Below are 23,146 nucleotides of genomic sequence, written 5' to 3'. Positions count from 1 at the left end.
GAGTTCGGTTCCTGGTACCGGAAAAAAACAAAAAAAAAAAAAAAAAAGCCTGTACAACTTAGCTAGACCCTGAATCAAAATAAAAAAAGGGCTGAAGATACAGCCAAAGCCCAGGATTCAATCCCCAGTACCACAAAACAACAAAAAAAGTTGAAATATAAACTGGGTACAGTGGCTCTGCCTGCAGTCCCAGGTTCTCAGGAGGCTGGGGCAAGAGGATCAAAAGATTAGTAAGATATTGCCTCAAAATTTAAAAAATTTTAAAGGGTTATGTATGAAGTTCAGTGGTACCGGACTTACTTAGCATATATAAGGCCCGAGGTCCAGTTCCCAATACTGGAAAAAAAAAGTTGACTATAGCCTTGCAACATCTATCCCCATTCCTTCTGGGTTTCTGAGGTACTGGGGACTGACCCTAGAGCCTCACACTGAGCTACTTGTCCCTACTGCCCAGCTAGCATCTTATAAAAATTTTTCATTTCCAAAAAGTTCTTAGCTGGGTGTGACGGCCTTCACCTGTAATCCCTGCACAGTGGGGGCTGAGATAGAAGGAAGGAAAGTCTGAGTCCCACCCAGATAAGTCAGTCAGACCCCGTCTCAAATAAAGAGGAAAAGGGTTGAGGACGTAGCTTAGTGCAAAGGGCCTGGGTTCAACAGCCAATACCGCAAACAAAACAAAAGATTTCCAGCTAGTCACCAAAAGCATATGATCTTTTTGGTAATTATAAAAACCTTAGAGACTAAAAACAAAAGCAAGATATGCTAACTTCATCTTTTCCTTTTTTTGGTGCTGGGGATAGAACCCAGGGCCTCATATATGCTAAGTACCCAGTCCTACTACTGAGCTACACACCCAGCTCTAGTATTACCTTTCCTTTTGTTTTTTGAGGCAGGGTCTTGCTACATAGTTCAGATTGGCCTGAAACTCACTATGTAGCCCAGGCTGGCCTTGAACTTGAGGCAGTCCTCCTGCCTCTGCCTTCTGAGTGCTGAGGTTTCAGGCATGCATGTGATAGCTAGCTTAACATCACTTTTATGTATTTATTTATTTAGGTTTTTTGAGACAGGATCTCACCATGTAATTCAGGCTGGACCTGAATTCGCTATGTAGCCCAGGCTGGCCTTGAACTCCTAGTGATTTTGGGCCTCAGCCTCCCTAGTGCTGGGATTACGGACATGTGCCACCACTTCTGGCTAACATCACTTTTTAGCAGGATCCGAAAGGTTTTTTTTCCCCTGTCCTATCTGTTTTATTTAACACTAGTTTTTTTTAAGTCACATTTCTAATCTCAACAATAAAGCATAACTGAATGTTAAGACATTAACCTGAGCTTCCAGCTTGGTCTTGGCATCCACACGATTGCTCTCACACAAGCGTTCCAATTCCTCTGCATGCTTCACAGCTTTGCGAAGGCGAGATAGCATGTGAAACCGTTTTCGGGGTTCAGTGCGGGCTTCTTCTTTGAGTTGCATGGCATAGCTCCAGGCTCTTTCGGCATCCATCAGAACCAGAAGCAAATATCTAGACCAGAGAGAGGAGGAGAGCTGAACACAAAAGGCCAGTCGCAGCACCCACACCCAATTCTCCGAGGCATGAGTTCCGAAAGAGACCTCTGTTTTTCTCTAACTGCACCTCCTGTACCTGCCTCAGGCTCCTCTCACATCGTCAGCCATGACTCCCAGTCAGCATCTCTGACCTCCACTAAGGCCCCTCCTTAGGTTCTGAGTCCTGATGGCCACATCTCACTGAGAGGCCTCTGCTACCTGGAACCCAGCAAATTCATATTCTTAACCTCTTCCAACTAAATTCTGTCGTCCATCCATGATCTGGCTTGATCTTTGCATGTACACCTCCTTCATCCTCCTCCAGTCAAAAACCAAGCCCTGAAGAGGCAGAACACTAAAGTGGCAATGAATGAGAGCTTCAGAGGCTGGGCTGCAATCTCAGTGCCTTCCTTTACTAGTCATGTGACTTCAGGCCAGTTACTTACACCTTTCTTATTTTTTTATTTACTTTTATTTTTTTTGAGACAGTGTCTCGCTATACAGTTCAGGCTGGCCCTGAGCTCACTTTGTAGCCCAGGCTGATCTCGAACTTGCAAGGATCCTCCTGCCTCAGCCTCCCGAGTGCTGGGATTACAGGTGTCTGCCACCACGACTGGCACCTACTTACCTTTCTGTACCTCACTCTGACATGGAATGAAACACGTAACACCCTTAGACCAGAACTGGCACCTCTGAAGTGCTCAGCAAGTGGATTCCTTTACCACTATCCTCATGCATCTTTAAATTACTGCCTTGATTAATCATCTTTAATAAACTTCTGTGTGTCAATCCAAAACAAATGGTCTTGGGCTGGGCGTGGTGGTGCATGCCTGTAATCCCAGCACTTGGAGGCTAAGGCAGCAGGACCACTGTGATCCTGAATTACAGTGAGAGCCTGTCTCCAAAAAACCCAAAAAGCAATAAATAAATAAATAAATACAAAGAAAGATCTTGCTATCATAACAGAATACAGCCTCCTATCCCTCCTCCCACCAATCTCCACACTCCAGTTTCTTGATTATGCCCCCTGCCCCCACCGCAGCCTCTTCATGCCTAACAGCTGTCCAGAGCACTGGAGATCCTAGGCCACACTCAGGCACCATGTGCACTGCCTTCCCTGATGCAGATGCTCTTTCTGCTCACAAATCCTTCAAGCTCAAGCCTCCTCCATGCAGGGTTACTCACCTCCTCACCAAGTCCTGTACCCCCAAGCTAACCTCTCCCTTCTAAAACATCGGAGAACTTAACAGTAAATGACATGGTAGGCATCTCTGAGGTCTTGTACTGTTCCTTGGTTTTGCATTTGACCAACATCTCTCAGCAAGATCAGAGTCAAGGAGGATCAAGGACTATGCCTCCTTTCCAACTTCCATATGCAACATGGTGTCTACCTCAGCCCTTGCTACAAATGCTTTTTGGTAAAGGGACCATTAGTACATATTTTAGGCTTTGGAGGCCATGGTCTCTGACACAACTACTCTGCTACTGTAACACAAAAGTAGGCAGAAACAATATGTATCTAAATGAACACAGGCCATTTACACAAATAGGTAGCAGGAAGACAATCTGGCCCCAACTGAGTTCTGAAGAACCGACCTGGAGACATTCAATACACACTGCTTCACATACGGAATACTGAAATAACTTCTATAATAACTTCTGTGCAACTCGATTTCATTAAGATACACTGATTTAATTACTTGAACGTTGAAATTTGCATTCTAGAAAACTTAGGTAATAACTGATTTTTTTTTTTTTTTTGTCTTTTTGAGACAGGGTCTCGCTATGCTGTTCAGGCCAGCCTTGAGCTCACTTTGTAGTTCACACTCGTCTCGAACTCATAATGATCCTCCTGTCTCAGCCTCCCAAGTGCTGGGATTACAGGCATGCGCCACCACACCTGGCCTTAACTCATTCTTTTTTTCACCAGGGATTGAATCCAGAGTCTTGTGCATGCTAGGCAAGTGCCCTATTTCTGAGCTACAACCCCTACCTGTAAATATTTGATTCAATTCTAGTCATTGACTACAATTTACCATCTCAACACTGTTCTTGAGCAAGCTGCTTCATCCCGCTGAGGCCTGGTTTCTTTGCCTTAGAACACACGAACAGTAAAACCTGCCTACTCTACAGAGCTACAGAAAGTCACTTGAGATAATTAAAAAAAGCATTTGGCATAATGTCTGGCACATTGTAACTATTCAATAAATGTACTAGCAAGAAGTGTTTCCAGGCTTGCACTGAGAGGTCAATACCTATTATCAGTCAGGAGATCTTCAGTTACTTTTTTTCCTGTGAATTTGTGTCTGTTCCCCATTTTGAAGTTGAGTGTTTTCCGAAGACGTCTCTGTCTGCGGGAACAGTAACCCCTGTACAAAAACAAACAAAACTCATTCAGCTGAGCTGGTGGTACTCTGGATGAGATTCTTCAAAAAGGTAAGGGTAAGAGGTTTGGAGTATTCTACTTACGCTGACATCAGGTGGCAAACATTTACTGAACAACTAAAACATGCAGGGTAACGTGACGTATCAGAGAAAACATAAACAGAGGCCATGATGCCCGTTCTCAAGGCCAACGTGTAGCCAGTATGGAGCCAAGGCCAATGTCGAACTCAATGGAGTAATCATTCTGTTCTTGGTAACACCCTGGACTAGACAGGACTGCTGACGAGCCTTGAAAGAATGAATAGGATTCTGGAGTTGGGGTTGTGGCTCACCTCCCAACACTGACGCCCCCCACAAAAAAAAAAACCAGGATAGGATTCTGATGGAGGTAAAAGAGAGAAAGGTGTATGACTAGGAGACTACAGCAAAGACACAGAGGAAGTGCAAGCACGTGTGAAGAAAAGTGAGGAGGCCAATTAAGAGGTCACTGGGACTATAAATGTCACCTCTATGCCAAGCCTTCCTCCTCTGTGTTCCTGTGGCTCTTTATTCTTCTATTACATACAGCACATGGCATTATAATTATGTTCTTACACTGCTCTCTCACTAGTACACATCCTTTTAGCAGAGGGAAAATTTCATTTTTATATTTCCTGCGATGCTTTAGCAATGTGACGACTAGCACAAAGATTTTCAATAAATATTAGGGTAAAAATTATATACAAAATTTTATCAACTCAAATCAAAATAATAGACCATATAATTTGCAATATAAAATAATAGTTAAATATTACATGAGCATCTTAATTTTTTTTTGGTGTGCATCTCAATCTTAAAAGCTACCACGGGTGGGAATAGTGGCACATGCCTGTAATCCCAGCACTTGGCAGGCTGAGGCAGGAGGATCATTGCAAGCTCAAGACCAGCCGGGGCTACAAAGTGAGCTCAAGGCCAGCCTCAACTGCACTGTGGGACCCTGTCTCAAAAAGACAAAAAAAAACCACCCCAAAACAAAAACAACAACAACAACAAAATACCAGGGCATTATTGAAAAAGTAATAGGAATAGGAGTTATAGCTCAGTGACAGAGTCCTTGCCTAGCATGCGTGAGACCTTGGATTCAATCACTAAGGCCAAAAAAAAAAAAAAAAAAAGGGAGCAAGACAGATAATGATCTGTATTGAATCTATATATTTTCCCTCAATTCTTATTATTAGTTTTAATTACCATCTAAGCTTTTTCTTAAATATCAAATGGAATTCTCATATACTGGGTAGAAATATAAACTGGTAAAAAGACAGAGTTAGCAAAGCCCAGTACTCTGGGAGGTTGTGGAAGGAAGATTTCAAGTTTGAGCCAAACCTGGACAACTTAGCAACTTAGTCTCAAAACAAAAAATACAGAAGGGTCTGGGATGTAGCTTAGTGAGAGGGCCCTGGGTTCAATCAACAGTAGCAAGAGGAAGAAATGTAAGAAAGAAGGGAAGGCAGGCAAGCAACTTCTGGTTAAAAAATAAAATTGGCAATATGGATATTTTTATCAAAATCCCTAAAAATGTTTATACTCTGAACCAATAATCTGAGTCTACCTACTCTATACTAAAGAAATAATCAGAAACACAGACAATGAGATCTAAACAAAGATCCATGGGAATAAAAATTCCAAGCCTGTAAAAGTAGGCGCTACAAAACTAAGTAACTTGGGCAAATAGGTGAATACACTTTGGTATTTCCTTATTTCTTTTTGTGGCTGTTTTTTGAGACAGGGTCCCACTATGTAATTCAGGCTGGCCTTGAGCTTATTCTGTAGCCCAGGCTGGTCTCAAACTTGCAGTGATCCTCCTGCCTCAACCTTCTGAGTGCTGGGATTACAGGTGTGCACCACCACATTCAGCTGTTTTATTCTTTATACTTCACTGCATTGTCATTTGTAAACTAAATATGAAGGCTAGGAATATGGCTCAGTGGTAGAGCACTTGCTTCACATGAACCAGGCCTGGGTTTCACCCCCCAGCAGTGAAGAAATAAATTAATTAAATTAAATTTTAAAAGGAAATACATGTAAAAATGGCTTTTAAGGACAAGGTGTACAATTTTAATTATCATAAATACATGCAAATAAAAATAATTTTAAAAAGAGAAAGTCTATTCCAGAGCCACCCCCCTAGAAGTAAAAAGCCTAAAGAAATCTAAAAGGAAGTATGTTAGCTGGGCAAGGTAGCACATGCCTGAAATCCCAGTACTCTGAGAGCCTGAGGTAGGAGGAGCTCAAGTTCAAGCCCAGCTGGGGCAACTTAGCAACTCAGGAAGACCTTGTCTCAAAATAAAAAAGAAAAAAACCTTGAAGAAAGGAAATATGTTGACCACTAATGATGCTTGGTTATATCTGGGGCTTTGCGATAATAAGTGAATTCTTTTCGGTTACTCTGTTATTAACAATTTATAAACTTCTATGGTATTTTATAAGAAACCCGAGAAAATAAATAGTTCTCCTGCCTTGGGAATATGTAACTAATAATCTTTGCCTAAAAAGATTTCCACTAGATAGAATGCTAGAGTGCAGTTTAACTTCAGTTGCCAAAAGAGAGAAAGAGAGAGAGAGAGAGACAGAGAGAGAGAGAGAGAGAGAGAGAGAGAGAGAGAGAGAGGATTAAATCCTATCTTCCCACCATCTCAGAGTGAAGTTGTCACTGAGATTCAAGTACACAACTGTTGACTTGCACCAGTTGCTATGCTAGACAAGTGCAGGACTATTTAAATCACCCATTATAAGGACAGTAATAAATAAGCATATGTTTACTAGCGACTGTCAGCCTGAAAAGTAACATTTTCCATGAAGAATCTGTTGTGTAAAGAAAAACCTGGAACAGAACTGCTCCCTCAACAATCAGCAAATAAATAGTTCATTCCTATAAAACTTCTACTCTAAGTCATTTGACTTAAGCACTGTAACTGTTAACCTCAGCAAGAAAAAAGTTGATTAAGACAAAAACAAAGTAAGATCACCCACCACTATCCTCCAATATGGGAATAGTTCAACAAATTCGGGCTGTCACGTTGTTAGGCAAAAAACACAAGTGACTCAGGAGCTTGGATAGTATGGACCCATTCTGCTTAAACACAACAGACTCACGGCATACCACGCAGACTCAGAAAAATTGTTTAACCTCGTACCTAAACCCAGTTACCTCCCCTTTTCTGTCTCCTTCACAATAAAACTTCAACTTCTGGTCAGTTGTTGCTGTTTCATCACCTCATTCTCTCCTCAACCTACTCCAATCAGACTTCCACCCCCATTACTGCTCTCAAACTCTTCCTATGATGTTAACAACGATGCCAAAATTTAAAACATGACATCATTTACAATCAATCAAGAGAAAAAAAACTAACACAGTAAGACTTTCATGCTGAAAGCCACAATTATTATTTTTTTTTTAGTCTTTGTTGAGACAGGATCTTGCTATGCAGTTCAGGCTGGGCGTAAGCTCACTTTGTAGGCCAGGCTGGTCTCGAACTTGCAACGATGCTCCTGTCTCAGCCTCCCGAGTGCTGGGATTACAGGTGTGTGCTACCATGCCCGGCTAAAATGTTGATGAAGACAATCAAAGATCTAACTAATGAAAAAGCATGAATGTTCACAGATTGGAAGACACAATCCAGAAAAGATGTTAATTATTCCCAAATTGATACAGAACTTAATGTAAGTCCTATCAAAGTTCTAGGAAGTTTTTGGTAGGTAAACACAAATTATCCTAAAATGTATATGGATCACATCTATCAGGACTGGTTATGCGCTGGCAAAAGAGTGGAGAAATCGGAACCTTTGTGCACTGCTGGGGAAATGTAAAACTGTGTAGCAGTTGTGAAAAACAGTATGCTGACTCCCCCAAAATATTAAACACAGAACGGCCACATGATCTAGCAATTCTTCCCAAAGAGGAATATACCCAAAGAATTGAAAGCAGAAGCTTAAATAGATAACTGTACACTGATGTTCAAAGCAAAATTATTTACAAGGGTTAAAAGGTGCAAACAACCCAAATGTCCAAGGAGATATGAATGCATAAACAGAATGTGGTAGAAACATACAATACCATCCAGCCTCAGAAAAGCCTACTGATATCTGCTACAACTGAACCTTGAACACGTAACACTAAGTGAAACAAGACGCAAAAGATGATTCTACTTAAATGGGGTATTTAGAATAGATAAATTCACAAAGAAAATTGAATAGAGGTTTCTAGGGGTTGAACATGGGACAAAGAAGAATTAGTGTTTAATAAGGAGTTTCCATTTGGGATGATGAAAAACTTCTGGAGATAACATAATTTGAATATATTTAATACCACTGAAATATACACTTTAAAAAGGGCTAATTTTGACCGGCATAATGGCATACACCTGTAATCCTAGCTAATCAGCAGGGTAAAGCAAAAGGATCACAAGTTCAACTCCAGCCTGGGCAACTCAGGGAGTCTAAATTGAATTTGCGGCAATCCTTCTGCCTCAGTCTCCTGAATGCTGAGATTACAGGTGTGCACCGCCATTCCAGGCTCTCCAAATAAAATTTTAGGCCGGGTGTGGTGTGCATCCCTGTAATCCCAGCCCTCGGGAGGCTGAGGCAGGAGGATTGTTGTGAGTTCGAGACCAGTCTGGGCAACAAAGTGAGCTCAAGGCCAGCCTGAACTATAGAGCGAGACCCTGTCTCAAAAAGACAAAAAAAAAAAAAAAATTTTTTTAAAAAGGGTTAGGGATACAGCTCAGTGGCAGAGCACTTGCCTAGTAGGTAGGCACAAGGCCATAGGCTCAATCCCTAAAACCATGAAAAACAAAAGAACAATAAAAAGAGGTTAATTTTAATGTATGTTTTACCACAATAAGAAAAAAATCCAGCCAGGCGTGGTGGTGCATACCTAGAACCCCAGCACTCAGGAGGCTGACGTAGGAGGATCACTGCAAGTTTGAGGCCAGCCTGGGCTACATAGTGAGTTGAAGGCAACCCTGTCTCAAAACAAACACACAAACACACACATGAAACCACAGCAAAAAATCCAAAAAAGGGGTGGTAGTGTATAGTTCAGTTACAGATTGGTTGCCTACAATATGCAATACCCAAGGTTCAATCCCCAGTACTATAAAACAACAACCACAACAAAAAATCCAATAAAAGCGTTAGGCGTGGTGGCTTTCATGGGTAATCCCAGCACTCGGGAGGCTGAAGCAGGAGTATCACTGAAAGTTTGAGGCCAGCCTGGGCTACACAGTGAGCTCAAGGCCAACCTGGACTGCAGAGTGAGACCCTATCTTAAAAAAACCAAAAAAAAAAAAAAAAAAAAAGACGGGTTAAAGGACACAGCCAACTTGAAGGGACTTCCATGGGCCAATTCCACTGGGTCAATTTAAGCATCAAAATAAAATACTATCAGATCATAAATCACAAAAAATAGGACACTATAAGCACAGATACATTCGACAAGTACATACATTCCAAGTTTGATGAAAAATGAGATATTTACAGTTTCAAAATATTTCATACAAAATACTTAGTAATTAAAGAGAGAAAAGGAGTAACTTTCCAGGATGGAAGGTTGGCCAGCACCATCTTAATTTAATAATAAAGTTAACACTAGAAGCTGGACAAGTTGAAGTTGTGTGTGGCAGTCAGATGGGCACAATGAGATGAACTCAGTAGCACTGCTGTGATTCACTTGCCAAAAACATAATGTGAGTCTCATCAGGAGACATCAACTGCCAGGAGTGGTGCTGCACACCTATAATCCCAGCATTCAGGGGCAAAGGCAGGAGGATACTGTAAGTTCAAGACCAGCCTGCACTACACAGTGAATTTGAGGTCAACCTGGACTACATAGTGAGACCCTGCCTCAATCAACAAGAAGCCAGGCATGGTGGCACACACCTGTAACCCCAGCACTCGGGAGGCTGAGGCAGGAGGATCACTGTAAGTCTGAGGCCAGCCTGGACTACATAGTGAGTTCAAGGCCAGCCTGAACTATGGAGTGAGACCCTGTCTCAAAAAACCAAAAAAAAAAAAAAAAAAAAAAAAACAAAAAACCACAAACAAAACAACAACAAAAAAGAGACATCAAATAAACCTCAATGGTGACATCCTACAAAGTAACTGGCCTCTATCTTCAAAGATCTCAAGATCTTGAAAATAAACAAAAGAATAGTGCTAGAGTTATGATTAAAGAGATGTGACAATTATACACAACACAAAATTTTGAATTGGATCTTTTGCCATAAAGAAAATTATTAGGATAAGCAGGGAATCTTGAATGTGGTCTGAGGGTTAGAAGACAGTAATTCATCATTAGTTCTCTACTTTTGATTGTTATTGCAGGTTTGTGGGAAAAGGATTATCCATCAAACATATGCAGTATTCAGGGATAATGGACATCAGATAGGCAACTTACTTTCAATGGTTCAGAAAAGACCTATTGTTTATACTATACCTGCAACTTTTTAAAAGACATTTTAAAGAAACCAGAGGAAACTGAATAGACTGATTTTTATATCATTTACATCAGTGCAGAAAAGGACACTGGGGAATTATTTTAAGTAGGATGATAGTAACTTGGTTATGATTTTATTTTTATTTTTTGTTTTTTTATGAGACACAGTCCTTGAACTTGTGATCCTCCTGGTTCAGCCTCCCAAGTGCTGGGATTACAGGTGTGTGCCCCATGTTTGGTTGTTTTCTTAAAGTGCTAGTGTGATAGTTAATTGTATCAATTTGAACAAGAAACCCCCAACTAAATTGGCCCAGCATAGTTCTGGGTGTGGGAGACCCACCCTAGGGAGGACCGTGGCAAGAATGTATAAAAGGGAAACACAGAAGGTGTGCTTGCTTCTGCTTCTTCAGAGGAGATCCAGTCTTGACATTCACTTTGGACGTTGTCTCCTGTCCACCACAGACCCTTCAGCCTGCCATCACAGACACTTTGGCCTTCTGATACAGACCCACACAGGACACTACACTGAGCTCCAGGCCTTCAACTGGATCCTTCAGGTCCCCAGTGTGCAGACAGACCCTCTGTGCTCTTGCACATCTGACTATGGGTGGTCAATGTAAGCCAACCTTATAAATTCTTATTTACGTATCTTGCATTAAATCTGTTTCTCTAGTAAGCACTAGCTGATACAGATTTTGGTACTAGGAATGGGGTCAGGAAGGCTTCTACCCAGATTTGTTTGTTTGTTTTTTGTTTTTTTGAGACAGCGTCTTGCTATGCAGTTCAGGCTGGCCTTGAACTCACTATACAGCCCAGGTTGGCCTTGAACTCATGACGATCCTCTTGTTTCAGCCTCCTCAGTGCTACGATTTGCATGTGTGTGCCACCACGTCTGGCTACCACGCATATTTCATAAGGCCTGGGAGCCAGGCTATGTGCTCCTGAGAAGGCAGTGTGTGAAGCCAAAAGTGCAGTGGAGACTCCAGAAGGTTGGAGCAACCAGGAATATGGATCGTCTACAGAAAACTGCAAGGAGCAAGTAAAGCCGGCCTAAGAGAAGCCATAGGAGCTGTAACCACACACAGTGTCATAGGGGTGGAGTCACCTGAGCCCTTTGGAGTTCACATCTTGCCACAGATTACCTCAGCTGCTAGACAGAGAACTACAGGATTTAATGCTTACTCCACTGAACAATGGACTTACCTTGGTCCCATTCCTTTCTATCCCTCTTTGTACCTTTTGGAATGGTAATGTTTATCTTATGCCACCGTATGCAGAAAGTACTTAACTTTCTTTTCATTTGTACAGGAGCTCAAAGTTAAAAGTTAAGTTTGCCTTAAATCTCAGAGGAGACTTTGGACTTGGACTTTTCAGCAATGCTGAAAAGGACTTTGGCAACTGTAAAATATGGACTAAATGGCTTTTTTTTTTTTTTTTTTTTTTTTTTTTGGGTTTTTCTCCGGTACCGGGAACCGAACTCATGACCTTGCGCTTGCCAGGCAGGCGCTTTTTGCCACTGAGCTAAACCCCCAGCCCCTGGACTAAATGGCTTTTGCACAAGGGGTGTACATGAATCTTTGGGAGGTTGGGGTGGAATGTTAAGGCTTGTGTCTAGATGTCCCCCCAAGCCTCATAGAGTCATAGGTGGAGCTTTTCAGAGGTGGCTGGATCTAGGGTGTGTGATGCTGGGAGTAAAAGTATGTGATTACTAAATTAGTCTACAAGCTTGGTGTGGTGGCGCATGCCTGTAATCCCAGTCTTTGGGAGGCTGAGGCAAGAGGATTGCCTCAAGTTTGAGACCAGTCTGGGCTACACAGTGAGTTTGAGACCAGCCTGAACTACATAGCAAGACCCTGTCTAAATCAATCGTTCAATCAGTCAGTCAGTCAGTCTACTGACTGGTTTGGCATATGCCTTAGTTACTTTTCTCTTTGCTAAGACAAAATACCTGACACCCAAAGTTAAAGGAGAAAAGTTTTATCATAGCTCAGTTTGTAGAGGTTTCAAATTCATAGTTGGCTGGCTCCAGGGCAGGGTGGCAAGGCAAAGGGGCATTGCAGAGGACAAACAATTCATGGCAGACAGAAGGCAGCAAAAGCAGCAAGCAACAGGTGACAAGCAGGAACAACAGCACCCTTTTTTCTGTCCCTTATATTCTATCCAGGCTACCCATCCTTTGGGTGGATAGTACTCACACCCAGGGTGGGGTGGGGCACCATTAATCTTAGCCTCAAAACCATGAATCAATCCAGGTATCACTTTTTTTTTTTTTGAGACAGGATCTCACTATGCAGTTCAGGCTGGCCTTGAACTTGAACTCACTACGTAGCCCAGGCTGGCCTTGAACTCTCAGTGATCCTCCTGCCCCAGCTCTGAGTACAGTCCTGGGATTACAGGTGTGTGCCATCATGCTCAGTTTTAGCATCACATCTTTAATCCCAGCATCACATACTCTGATCCAGCCACCTCCATACTCTGATCCAGCCACCTCCAAAAAGCTCCACTTATGACCACAGGATGCTTTTGGGGGACATCTATATACAAACCCTAACAGCATAGTTCCAGGTATGGATAATGGGAAGGCCCACCCTTGGTGTGGGTGGCACCACCCAAAAGGTGAGCAGCCTGGAAGGGATAAAAGGGAGAGGCGGGCTGCTGTTGCTGCTTCCTTACTACTTCATTGCTTTGCTGTCTTTTGCCTGCCATGAATCTTTTCTCCTCTTTGAGGCCACTCTGCCATGCCCCCTGCTTTCGAAGAAGGCAACTGCGGCCTGAAACGTCTACAAACTATGAACCAAATAAACCTCTCCTTCTTTAACACTAAGTGTTGAGTACTCTCATTGAACCAGCAATGAGAAGAGTAACTAAGATAGCTGGTTGCTGGAAATATAAACTGAAGCACTAGTGGTAAAATGCCACGTGAGGATTTTGAGTCAGGGGGTGATACAGGGTCTTGCTGTATAGTTTAGGGTGTCCTCAAACATACAAAAATCCTCCTGCCTCAGGCTTCTGAGTGCTAGAATTATATACTGTCAGGATTTGTTTTGAAACAACAGCACAAAAAGAAAAAGAAAGAAGAAAGAAAAGAGAAAGAAAAGCAAGGCATGCTGGCAACAATGTAATGCATTGCTTAAACCCTGCTGGCAGTGGGGCAAATTTATAAGGCACTTTGGAAAGCTGGCAGTATTTATCAAAGTTGAACAAAGAATATAGTTTAGTATTCCACAGCCAGGTACATATCATCTAACAGAAATTACTACTTTCCATCAAGGCATATAGAAGATTGTCTATGGCAGCATTATTTATAATAGACCAAACTAGAATCTGGCAAATGCCCAGCAACAGAACAGTGGTTTAGAAATCATAATACAGTCACGTAACAGAAAAATTTCATGGCAGGCAGAAGACAGTGAAGCAGTGAAGTAATGAGGAAGCAACAACAGCAGCCTGCCTCTCCCTTTTATCCCTTCCAGGTTACCCACCTTTTGGGTGGTGTCCCCCACACCCAAGGTAGGAGCAAAGGGAGAATAAAAGAACAATACACAACACAGCGTTTTACAAACAATGTTAAAAGAGTCTACCTGATGTTACGTAGATACAGAAGTTGTGACAGCCAGGAGTGGTGGTGCATACCTGTAATCCCAGCACTCAGGAGGCTGAGGCAGGAAAATGGCTGAGAGTTCCAGGCCAGCCTGGGCTACATAAGCAAGTTCAAGGCCAGTCTGCACTACACAGAGAGACCTCCTCTCAAACAAACAAACAACAACAAAAAACCCAACTGTCATTTTAAAAGAAGCCTCCAAATGTGTCTATATAATTGTGAGGCAAAATAGATAAAAAGGTTGACTACTTTTTTTTTCAGTCTTGGGAGTTGAATCCAAGGCTTTGCACTAGGCTATGTCCTCAGACGCATTTTTATTTTTTAATTTTGAGTCTCACTAAATTGCTCAGGCTGGCCTTGAACTTGTGATCCCTCACTTCAGCCTTCCCAGCAGCTGGGATTACAAGGATGTGCCACCACACCTGGCTAAGGGTGGCTCCATTTATTCATTATAAAATTTTAAATTTAAAAAGTACATACCTTTTGAGAACTCAGTGTAAGTTCAAGGCTGATCTTTCTAGGTATGTTTTTTGATATAGCAGAGTAAGTAGAATACTGACAAAAGTAAACCAAGTTTGAAAATCCCACAGAGATCTCCACAGGATACTAACCTATACCTCTGGAAATCTTCATGCCGCAAACCATGCTGCTGCTGGGATTCCTTGATAATCTGAAGAACTAGAGCCAAAATTAAGGAAAAGCTTACAGTAGCAAAAATCAAAATAAATCAAAACCAGTAGCAAAAATCTAAATAAGTCAAAACCTGTATCATTAGTCTTTATTTGTGTTGAACCACAGCACATTAAACATTTGTAAAATTCTTAGTACATTAACTACTGAAACCTTTTGTAACCATTTTCAGTAGTGATCTTGTTATACATAAAACAGGGCCAAGTTTTCATAAAAGTTAAGTACCTGAACTGTTACTGTTTTCAAAATAAAAAAGGAAGATATTATTAGCCATCAGGGATTGCTGAAACTTAACAGCTCAAATTAAAGCTGCTGGATTCTAAACGCTAACTATAGCTGGAGTTGTTCCCACTGATTCACATTTTATTCATTCAAGCAGATTCACATTATAAATGACAGGTACTATGCTTTTATTGGCCTTCCACACTGCCAAATCTACCTTTCCTTAACAGCTGTGATGCTTCCAGAGCCTATAATTAGCTCATGTCAGCCAAACTAGGCCAGGATTTCCATAAAAACATTAAAATTCTTTTGACCAAAGTCTTCTTTAATCAGAACCCCTAATCAAACTCTCTCCTGTAAGAATCTTAAGATATTTAAGATTACGTACCAAATGTGCAGAAGTCTAATGACCTTTATCTACAATTTTAGTTTTAACATTTCCTCCACCCTTCTCTACAAATATTAATTAATTAATTAATTAATTAATTTTGAGACAAGACCTGGAACTCACTGTGTAGCCAAGGCTGGCCTTGAACTCACAGCAATCCTCCTGCCTCAGCCTCCCGAGTGCTGGGATCACAGCCCTGTGCCACCACGTCCACTTGTAACATCCATTTGGAATAAGTATACAGTACTACCATATCAAAAAAGTAAACTCCAAAACTCTAAAAGCTTAACTATGCTACAATAACAAGCTGAATGTGCTATTTCAGAAATATGTCCATATTTTCTCCACTTTCTTCACTTCAAAAGGCCACAAACTGTCCCAAGCACACAACTGAAATATAAACTAACGAAAACTACACACTGATTCTTCCAAAGCCTGCAACAAAATAAAATGCCTACGGATCTACTAAGAAAACTATACAAAATGATGTTAACAAGCTATGATAAGTTACATTCAAAATGGGCAAGAAGCTTTTTCTCAAGGCAATCTGCGTCCAAATCCTCCACGTCCAAAGCATCAGGCTCTCTCCGTATTTACTAGCCCGTCAGACAAGAATACTAAGCTAAAACGTCAAGATTGTATATTCCTAACTCCACTGAGTGGCTGAGGCACCAAGGAAGGAGCTCAGCCAGATGGCCAGGGTGTCAACGCTGACAGCGACCTCCGAATGAGCAACCGCACCGGAGCAGGACAAACCCGCCTGGGGTCCCTATGCCACCTGGAAGAAAAGAACATCCCGATCTGGAGGGCAAGGGGAATGCCAGGAAAAAAGACCGATCGAGGGACAGATCCCTGGACCTTTGAGTGCCAAAAACTAGGGGTGAGAGAAACTGCAAAGCTCAGCTCCGGCCCAGGACGCGCCAGTACCCGCCGCCTCTCCCGCCCCCAGCCCTCCAGATCGACACGTAGTCATTGCGAGTCAGGCCACAACTCGAGGATACTCTCCAAACTCAGGCTATCTCCGAATTCTTTGTTTGCCTTCGTCCCGGCTGAAGGGCGTTCGTTTTCTTTATTTTCCTCTCCTCCGGCACCACGTCCACCGCCGCCACCGCTGTTACCGCTACCGCCGCCGCCGCCGCCGCCGCCGCCGCTGCCGCCACCACCCGGGACCTGCTTTTCAGCAGCCATCTTGCGCTACGCCGCAGAGCAGGACGGGATAGAGGAGGCGAGAAGACCAGGGGCGGGAGGAGCGGGACCTATCCGCCCGGGCTGATGGGATCGGGGCGGACTCCGCCGCCCCCTGCGCTTCCGGGCAGCAGAGCCGTTTGTTGGAGGGCGCCTGCGCGTGGATTTGAGTCTCTGAGTGGTAAATTGTGGCGGATGAGGTTGAAGCTTGTTGAAGTCTTTTCCCGGGCGGACCCCCGCTGCTGTACATCAAAGGCAGGAGGACCAGAAGTGGACACCCACCTCTTTCATTGCTGCACAGGGGATCAGGCTCAGTCCCACACATCTGGGGGCGGGGGCAAATGACTGTTTCTGAGTATGTACTTTTCCATGGAGTCGAGAGATGGGGTTCCGTCCCTACGAACTACCCTTCCCTGGAAGGTCCGCCTCTGCGCTTTTCTCGGGCTGAAGGTGAGAAAGTAATGGCCCGGAGAACCGATGGCGCAAACAGCAGACGGTGTCCTGGTGGGGACATTGCTTGGGACCTGTAGCTTGGGACCAGACCAAGGACGGAGAAATACTGGGATGAGAGAACGAGTCTTTGCCCTATAATAGGGCACTCAGCCTCTAGAGTCTTAAAGCTGAGGTTCAGATCCCTGCTCCAGCGGTATTGGTTGGGAGAAGTTGGGCATGTAATTTTTTTTTTTTTTTTTTTTTTTTTTGTTTTGGTTTTTCTCTGGTACCGGGAACTGAACTCACGACCTTGCTCTTGCCAGGCAGGCGCTTTGCCGCTGAGCTAAATCCCCAGCCCCGGGCATGTAATTTAATCTTCATCTAAACCTGTTCCCTCATCTGTGGAATGAGCATAACCAATAAAAATGGATCTTGCCAGGTGTGGTGGTGCACACTTGCAATCCCAACACCAAGACAAAGGATTGCCAGTTTGAGGACAGCTTGGGCTAAGTAGCAATATTCTGTCTCAATAAATACAATAAAAATAACAAATAAAATTCAACATCACTAATCATTAGAGATATATAAATCAAAGCCACGGTGAGATAACACTTCACACCCATTAGGATGGCTACTAAACCAAACGAACTGGAAAACAAGATGGTGTGTGGAGAAACTGGAACTGTGGCACACTATTAGTGGGAATGTAAAGTGGTGGAGTGTCTTGGTTACTTTTTCTCTCGTTGCTGGGACAAAATACTTGATGCCCAAAATTAGGGAAGGAAAGGTTTCAGTACGTACTTGGCAGGTTACAAGACAGAGTGGCACATGACAGAGTGGCTACAACTCATGGCGGCAGAACACAGCAGAATCAACAAGCATTAAAAGGGAGGAATGGCCAAGCAGCCTCTTCCTCTCCCTTACATATGCAAACTATCCAGCCCAGGGCAGGTGTAGCTCTCACACCCATAATCAGTCAAACTCTAAAAGCCTGCCCCATGACCGCATGAGGCTTTGGGGGGACACACAGACACCAACCATAACATGGGGTCACTGTAGAATACAGTATGGTGGTTCAGCAACAATTAAAAGTAGGTCTGGGCATGGCCTATGCTTCTAATCCCACACTCGGGAGGCTGAGGTGGAAGGATCCCTGGAAGTTTGAGGCCAGCATGAGCTACATAGTGAGTTCAAGGCCACCCTGAACACATAGTGAGACCCTGTCTCAAAAAAAAAAAAAAAAAAAAAGAATTACCACCTGATCCAGAATTCCACTTCTGAGTATTCATCCCCAAAAATTGTAAAGCAGGGCCCAGAAGAGTTACGTATACACCCACATTCACAGCACCATTATTCTCAATAGACAAAAGGTAGAAACTGTGCAATGTCATTTCAGGGATAAACAAAGTGGTATATATATATATACCACTTTGTTTATGGTGGAGGGAGGAAGCCGGGGTCTGTATATGTGCCACGCCGCAGGGAGCGCCTGTATATATATATATATATATATATATATATATATATATATATACACACAATGAAATATTATTCAACCGTAAAAGGAATAAAATTCTTCCGGATGTGGTGGCACATTCCTGTAATTGCAGCAACAAAGCATACTAAAACAGGAGGATCACAAGTTTGAGACCAGGGCTGGGGATTTAGCTTAGCGGCACAGAGCCTTCTTGGCAAGTGCAAGGTCGTGAGTTTGATTCCTGGTACCGGAAAAAAAGCAAACAAAAAACAAAAAAAAAGTTTGAGACCAGCCTGGGAAACTTAAAAAAGGGTTTGGGATGTACATCCATCATGGAGCATTTGCCTAGCTGTAGGGAAGGTCTTGCGTTCAATCCTAGTATTGCCCAAAGGTGTTGGGGGGAGGTAGATTCTGATACATAGTACAACATGGGTAAGTGTTGAAAACTGCATTCTAAGTAAGCTTCTGCTTACATGAAGAACCTAGAATAAGCCAGTTCATAGAGGCAGCAGAATGATATTGCCATCCTTCATCCCCAACAATGGGGAGTTATTTAATGCATTTCAGTTTTGCAAAATGAAAAAGTTCTAAAAATTGGTTGAAACAGTCTGATTATACTACTGACTTGAACACTTAAAAATGCTTAGCCAGATATAATGGTACTGGCTTCAGGCCTCTCTCATACACCTCACTGAATTATCAGAGTCCTCTAAGGAAAAATGTTACAATCCCTTATTACAGCTGGGGAAAGGAAGGCCCACCACCAAAGACAGAGGCTGACACCCAATAGATGCTCAATAAATACTTCCTGGATTTAATGGGAGGGGTAATGTCCAGCAGGTGAGAGAAAGGAGTGAGATGAAACTCATCAAGTTTCTGCAGAAAATTCCTTTTCACTGCCCCTTCACCCACCGGGTTGCTCTCCGAGGTTCCTGTGGAGCCTGGTGCTCCGGGGAATACACTACTGATTTGAACACTTAAAAATGTTTATAAATGGACAGAGAGGCATGGAGCTCAAGGCGAACCGTTCCCTCCATCCTGTATCCCCCGCCCCATGGAGGTGAGACCAGTGTGGAGCTCTCCAGGGCACCGCAGCCAGCGCACGGGTCAGACTTCGGGGAAGCGCAGGGCTTCGCGAGCCCCGGCGGCGCTCCCTGCGGCGTGGCACATATGCAGACCCCGGCTTCCTCCCTCCACCATCCTGAGTCTTTGCGAGAAGCCAGTTGTCCGACTCAGTACGCTACAGCAGCGATCTTGGAGCCAGAGCGCGCGAGCAGGTGCCAGCGCCACTCTCTGTCGTGAGGTGGGCTGTGGGTGCCCCGGCCCGGACGCGCGTGGGGCCACTCAGTAGCACTGCCCTTAGCGCAGCCGGAACAAGCCTACCCTCGGCTGCTCGCTCCGCCCCCTGACCCAGCGCACCCCGGCTCGGCTCGGGCGCTTGCAGCCCCTAAGAGTCTGGCTAGGCGCTTGGGCGACTCGAGCGGCGGGAAGCTGCGCCCTAACCAAGACCCAGACGGCTGCAGGAGCCAGGCAGCTTCGGGGTTGGCGTCGCTATGAACGCCTCGGGCAGCCTCGGGGGCGAGAACGCAAGCCAGGCGGGCGGCGAGGGTGGCTGGCAGCCAGAGGCGGTCCTCGTGCCCCTGTTCTTCGCGCTCGTCTTCCTCGTGGGCACGGTGGGCAACGCGCTGGTGCTCGCTGTGCTGCTGCGCGGCGGCCAGGCGGTGAGCACTACCAACCTGTTCATCCTCAACCTCGGCGTGGCCGACCTGTGCTTCATCTTGTGCTGCGTGCCCTTCCAGGCCACCATCTACACTCTGGACGGCTGGGTGTTCGGCTCCGGGCTCTGCAAGGCCGTGCATTTCCTCATCTTCCTCACTATGCACGCCAGCAGCTTCACGCTGGCCGCCGTCTCCCTGGACAGGTGAGCAGGTACTCGGACAGGGGCTGGACAGGGAGGCGCAACCTGGAGATCAGGAGGAACATGAAGAGAGCGGGAGGAGACACGAAGTCGGCAAAGGGACTGGAGAGTGGAAGACAAGCGGGCACGGAGGATAAAAAGGACCAAGAACGAGGACGTGGTGACCCTCCGTTGGGTGCGTCCTCGGGCCTCTTGGGCTGGAGAATTCAGCCCTCCAGCACCGCCCGCGCCTGATAACGCGCAGCCTTTCTCCCTACAGTCTTCTCACGCGTGTCATTTCGTTTGAGTTTAAAGCCCCTCTGCGGCTGGGATGGGGGAGGTTACTGTGCCCAACTTACAGACAAGGTCGAGTTGGTAGCACGCTCAGAGTCGCTGGCCTGCCATCGCGTGCGGGAAGCGAACAGCCTTAGTCAAGCCTGGGGCCTCCCCTTCCCCCGCGCTCGCTTAGAAGCCACGGCGAGATCGCTTGGACTGTGGAATGCTGGTCCTCGCCAAGTCCCTGGCTCACTCTCAGCTCGCTCTGCACCCCGTCTCCAGGCGGAGGGGCAGGGGCAGGAGAGGAGAGTGCGCCTTGGGGTTCTCCCTCCCCAGTCAGAGGACAGCGAGAGGACACTTTCCTGAGCGCGGGTCACAGGCGAACTTGGCGGGACACTAGGATGGGTCCTGGGCGGGGGAATGCGGTCCGACTTCCTACCTCCTATCTTCTGGATCTCCCTGGAAGAGCAGTGAGGTGAGACCACGCTCCCCAGAGCCTCCCGTTTCCACGGAGTCCGAGCAGGAGTGTGTCACGACACATGGGCTCCGGCCTCTGTCGGGACTTCCTCGTACCTTCCCCAATTTGTCTGCTCCTGGCCACCGGCTAGAGCCTCAGGTGCCAGTTTTCCTTCCCTGAGGAATGTCACTAGTGGGTAATCACACCCTCCTCCAGGCCCATAGCTGATTTTCCAACTTTTAGTCTTCAGGGTCTTCAGGATGCCCTTCAGGGTGGAGTATATCTGTGGCAGAGGGCAGCAGCAGAATTGCCTCCATGAGCGCCTTTCCTGTCAGACCCTGTTTTACTTTTACGCTGGGTGTGGGTGCGGTGTAACCTCGTCTTAGGGACTTTTCTGAGAGCGGGTGTAAAGTCTGAGATGCAGGGGTAGTGGCCCACCTGGCGTGAATCCCACTGTTCACCCAACATTTCCTTTTCCAACCTGGTCCCCAGGTATCTGGCCATCCGCTACCCGCTGCACTCCCGAGAGCTGCGCACGCCTCGAAACGCGCTGGCGGCCATCGGGCTCATCTGGGGTCTGGCGCTGCTCTTCTCCGGGCCCTACCTGAGCTACTACCGCCAGTCGCAGCTAGCCAACCAGACTGTGTGCCATCCAGCGTGGAGTGCGCCTCGCCGCCGCGCCATGGACCTCTGCACCTTCGTCTTCAGCTACCTGTTGCCGGTGCTGGTTCTTGGCCTGACCTACGCGCGCACCCTGCTCTACCTCTGGCACGCCGTCGACCCGGTGGCTGCAGGCTCCGGTGCTCGGCGAGCCAAGCGCAAGGTGACACGCATGATCGTCATCGTGGCCGCGCTCTTCTGCCTCTGTTGGATGCCCCACCACGCACTTATTCTCTGCGTGTGGTTCGGCCGCTTCCCGCTCACACGTGCCACTTATGCACTGCGCATCCTCTCGCACCTGGTCTCCTATGCCAACTCCTGCGTCAACCCCATCGTCTACGCGCTGATCTCCAAGCACTTCCGCAAGGGCTTCCGCAAGATCTGTGCAGGCCTGCTGGGTGGTACTCCGCGCCAAACCTCCGGCCGCGTGTGGGTGGCGACACCAGGCACTCACAATGGCAGCGTGCTGGAGCGTGAGTCCACCGACCTGACTCATGTGAGCGAAGCGGCCGGGGTCCTGTATCCCTATCCTGGTTCTTCCCAGCTAAGCAGCCTCGAGCCGGGTCCCTATCCCATCAGGGAACCAAAATGCCTCCAATAAGATCCTGATCCACCATTAATGTGACCTCAAGCCTCAAGGCACTTAGCCTGTAACCTTGGGTATTGGAACGGTTCGAGTCAGAGGTTGGGGACTATAGGAGGGTTTCATCTACTAATAAAATGCACAAACCATTTCACCTGCAGTGACATGCTCTGTCCAAGTATTGTTGTAAAGCCCCACGGGGGGAAAAAAGCCTCTAGGACTTCACAGGGATTTCCTGATGGATGGGTGGAGGGCACTTCACTGAGTTAGGGCAAAGGGAATGCCCACACTGAGTACAGCAGCTTTAAAGTAAAAATGTCTATTTGGAGCTAGGAAGTGAGGGATCACCAAACCCTCTTTCATGTGGTTGCTGGAGGCACCAGGTGTATATAAATTGTTGAACAATCAGCCAGTGTGTGCAACAGAGGCAAGAGGAGTATTTAAGTGTTCAATAAAGTCCGTGACAGGCGCAAACACTGTATGTTCCTAGTTGCAGTCATGCACAAGTTCCTAACTGGTCCTTGCTTGCTTCCAGCTCTGGGGGACCGTCTACTCTGGGCAGCCTGACCAGTGCCCATCCACTGTTAACCTTGCTGTTTCCTTCTCTGGTTGCAGCTTGGCCCAATCAGGGCTCCAGTATGTTTCTGCCAGGGGGCTAAGAAAGTGGTTCCCTTGGTGAGTACTGCTCCAGCCTGGGCTGGAGCAGGCTGAAAATTCAGTAGGATAATAGCCCCTTTTCACAACTGGTCTCTGTGTGTCCCTTGATTTGTCCCAGTCCCAGAGTTCTTGAACCAGGGCTCTTTACTAAAACCAGGGTCTAATGAGAGGTAGAGACACTCACGGGTAACCCCATCACACATTGCGGAGTGGAAGGCA

General features: G+C 45.5%; 2 protein-coding genes across 3 annotated transcripts in view; one reads left to right on the top strand and one right to left on the bottom strand.

The window, feature by feature from the left end:
• Window positions 1-16,612, bottom strand: part of Srp68 (signal recognition particle 68kDa) — a 42,072-nt gene extending 25,460 nt beyond the window's left edge. The window contains exons 1-4 of the mRNA XM_005407458.2: window positions 16,305-16,612; window positions 14,615-14,681; window positions 3,801-3,914; window positions 1,327-1,522 (exon numbers count right to left, since the gene is read on the bottom strand). Of these exons, the coding sequence (XP_005407515.1) occupies window positions 1,327-1,522; window positions 3,801-3,914; window positions 14,615-14,681; window positions 16,305-16,491 (564 nt within the window). The 5' untranslated portion in view covers window positions 16,492-16,612. The remainder of the gene's footprint in view (window positions 1-1,326; window positions 1,523-3,800; window positions 3,915-14,614; window positions 14,682-16,304) is intronic.
• A 122-nt stretch (window positions 16,613-16,734) lies between these two features.
• On the top strand, window positions 16,735-22,430 carry Galr2 (galanin receptor 2). Of its 2 annotated transcripts, XM_005407457.2 has the most exons (3): window positions 16,735-16,938; window positions 20,197-20,318; window positions 21,520-22,430. In XM_005407457.2, exons 1-3 carry the CDS (start codon window positions 16,846-16,848, stop codon window positions 22,286-22,288), a joined length of 984 nt encoding a protein of 327 aa, XP_005407514.1. In that variant the 5' UTR covers window positions 16,735-16,845; the 3' UTR covers window positions 22,289-22,430. The 2 variants fall into 2 exon arrangements, with proteins under 2 accessions (XP_005407514.1, XP_005407512.1); XM_005407455.2 differs by lacking the exon at window positions 16,735-16,938 and having other exon boundaries at window positions 18,712-20,318.
• The last annotated feature ends 716 nt before the right edge of the window (window positions 22,431-23,146 follow it).

Source organism: Chinchilla lanigera, unplaced genomic scaffold, assembly GCF_000276665.1.
Source record: "Chinchilla lanigera isolate Chin_1 unplaced genomic scaffold, ChiLan1.0 scaffold00105, whole genome shotgun sequence".
Taxonomy (NCBI): domain Eukaryota; kingdom Metazoa; phylum Chordata; class Mammalia; order Rodentia; family Chinchillidae; genus Chinchilla; species Chinchilla lanigera.
Note: the sequence above shows the minus strand (reverse complement) of the source record. Positions and strands in the feature narration are given on the sequence as shown.

Excerpts from the sequence above, each read along its gene's own strand:
- Galr2 (XM_005407455.2), top strand. The coding sequence starts at position 19,951 with ATGAACGCCTCGGGCAGCCTCGGGGGCGAGAACGCAAGCCAGGCGGGC. Across the intron at positions 20,319-21,519 it reads GCCGCCGTCTCCCTGGACAG|GTATCTGGCCATCCGCTACC; the intron begins GTGAGCAGGTAC and ends CCTGGTCCCCAG.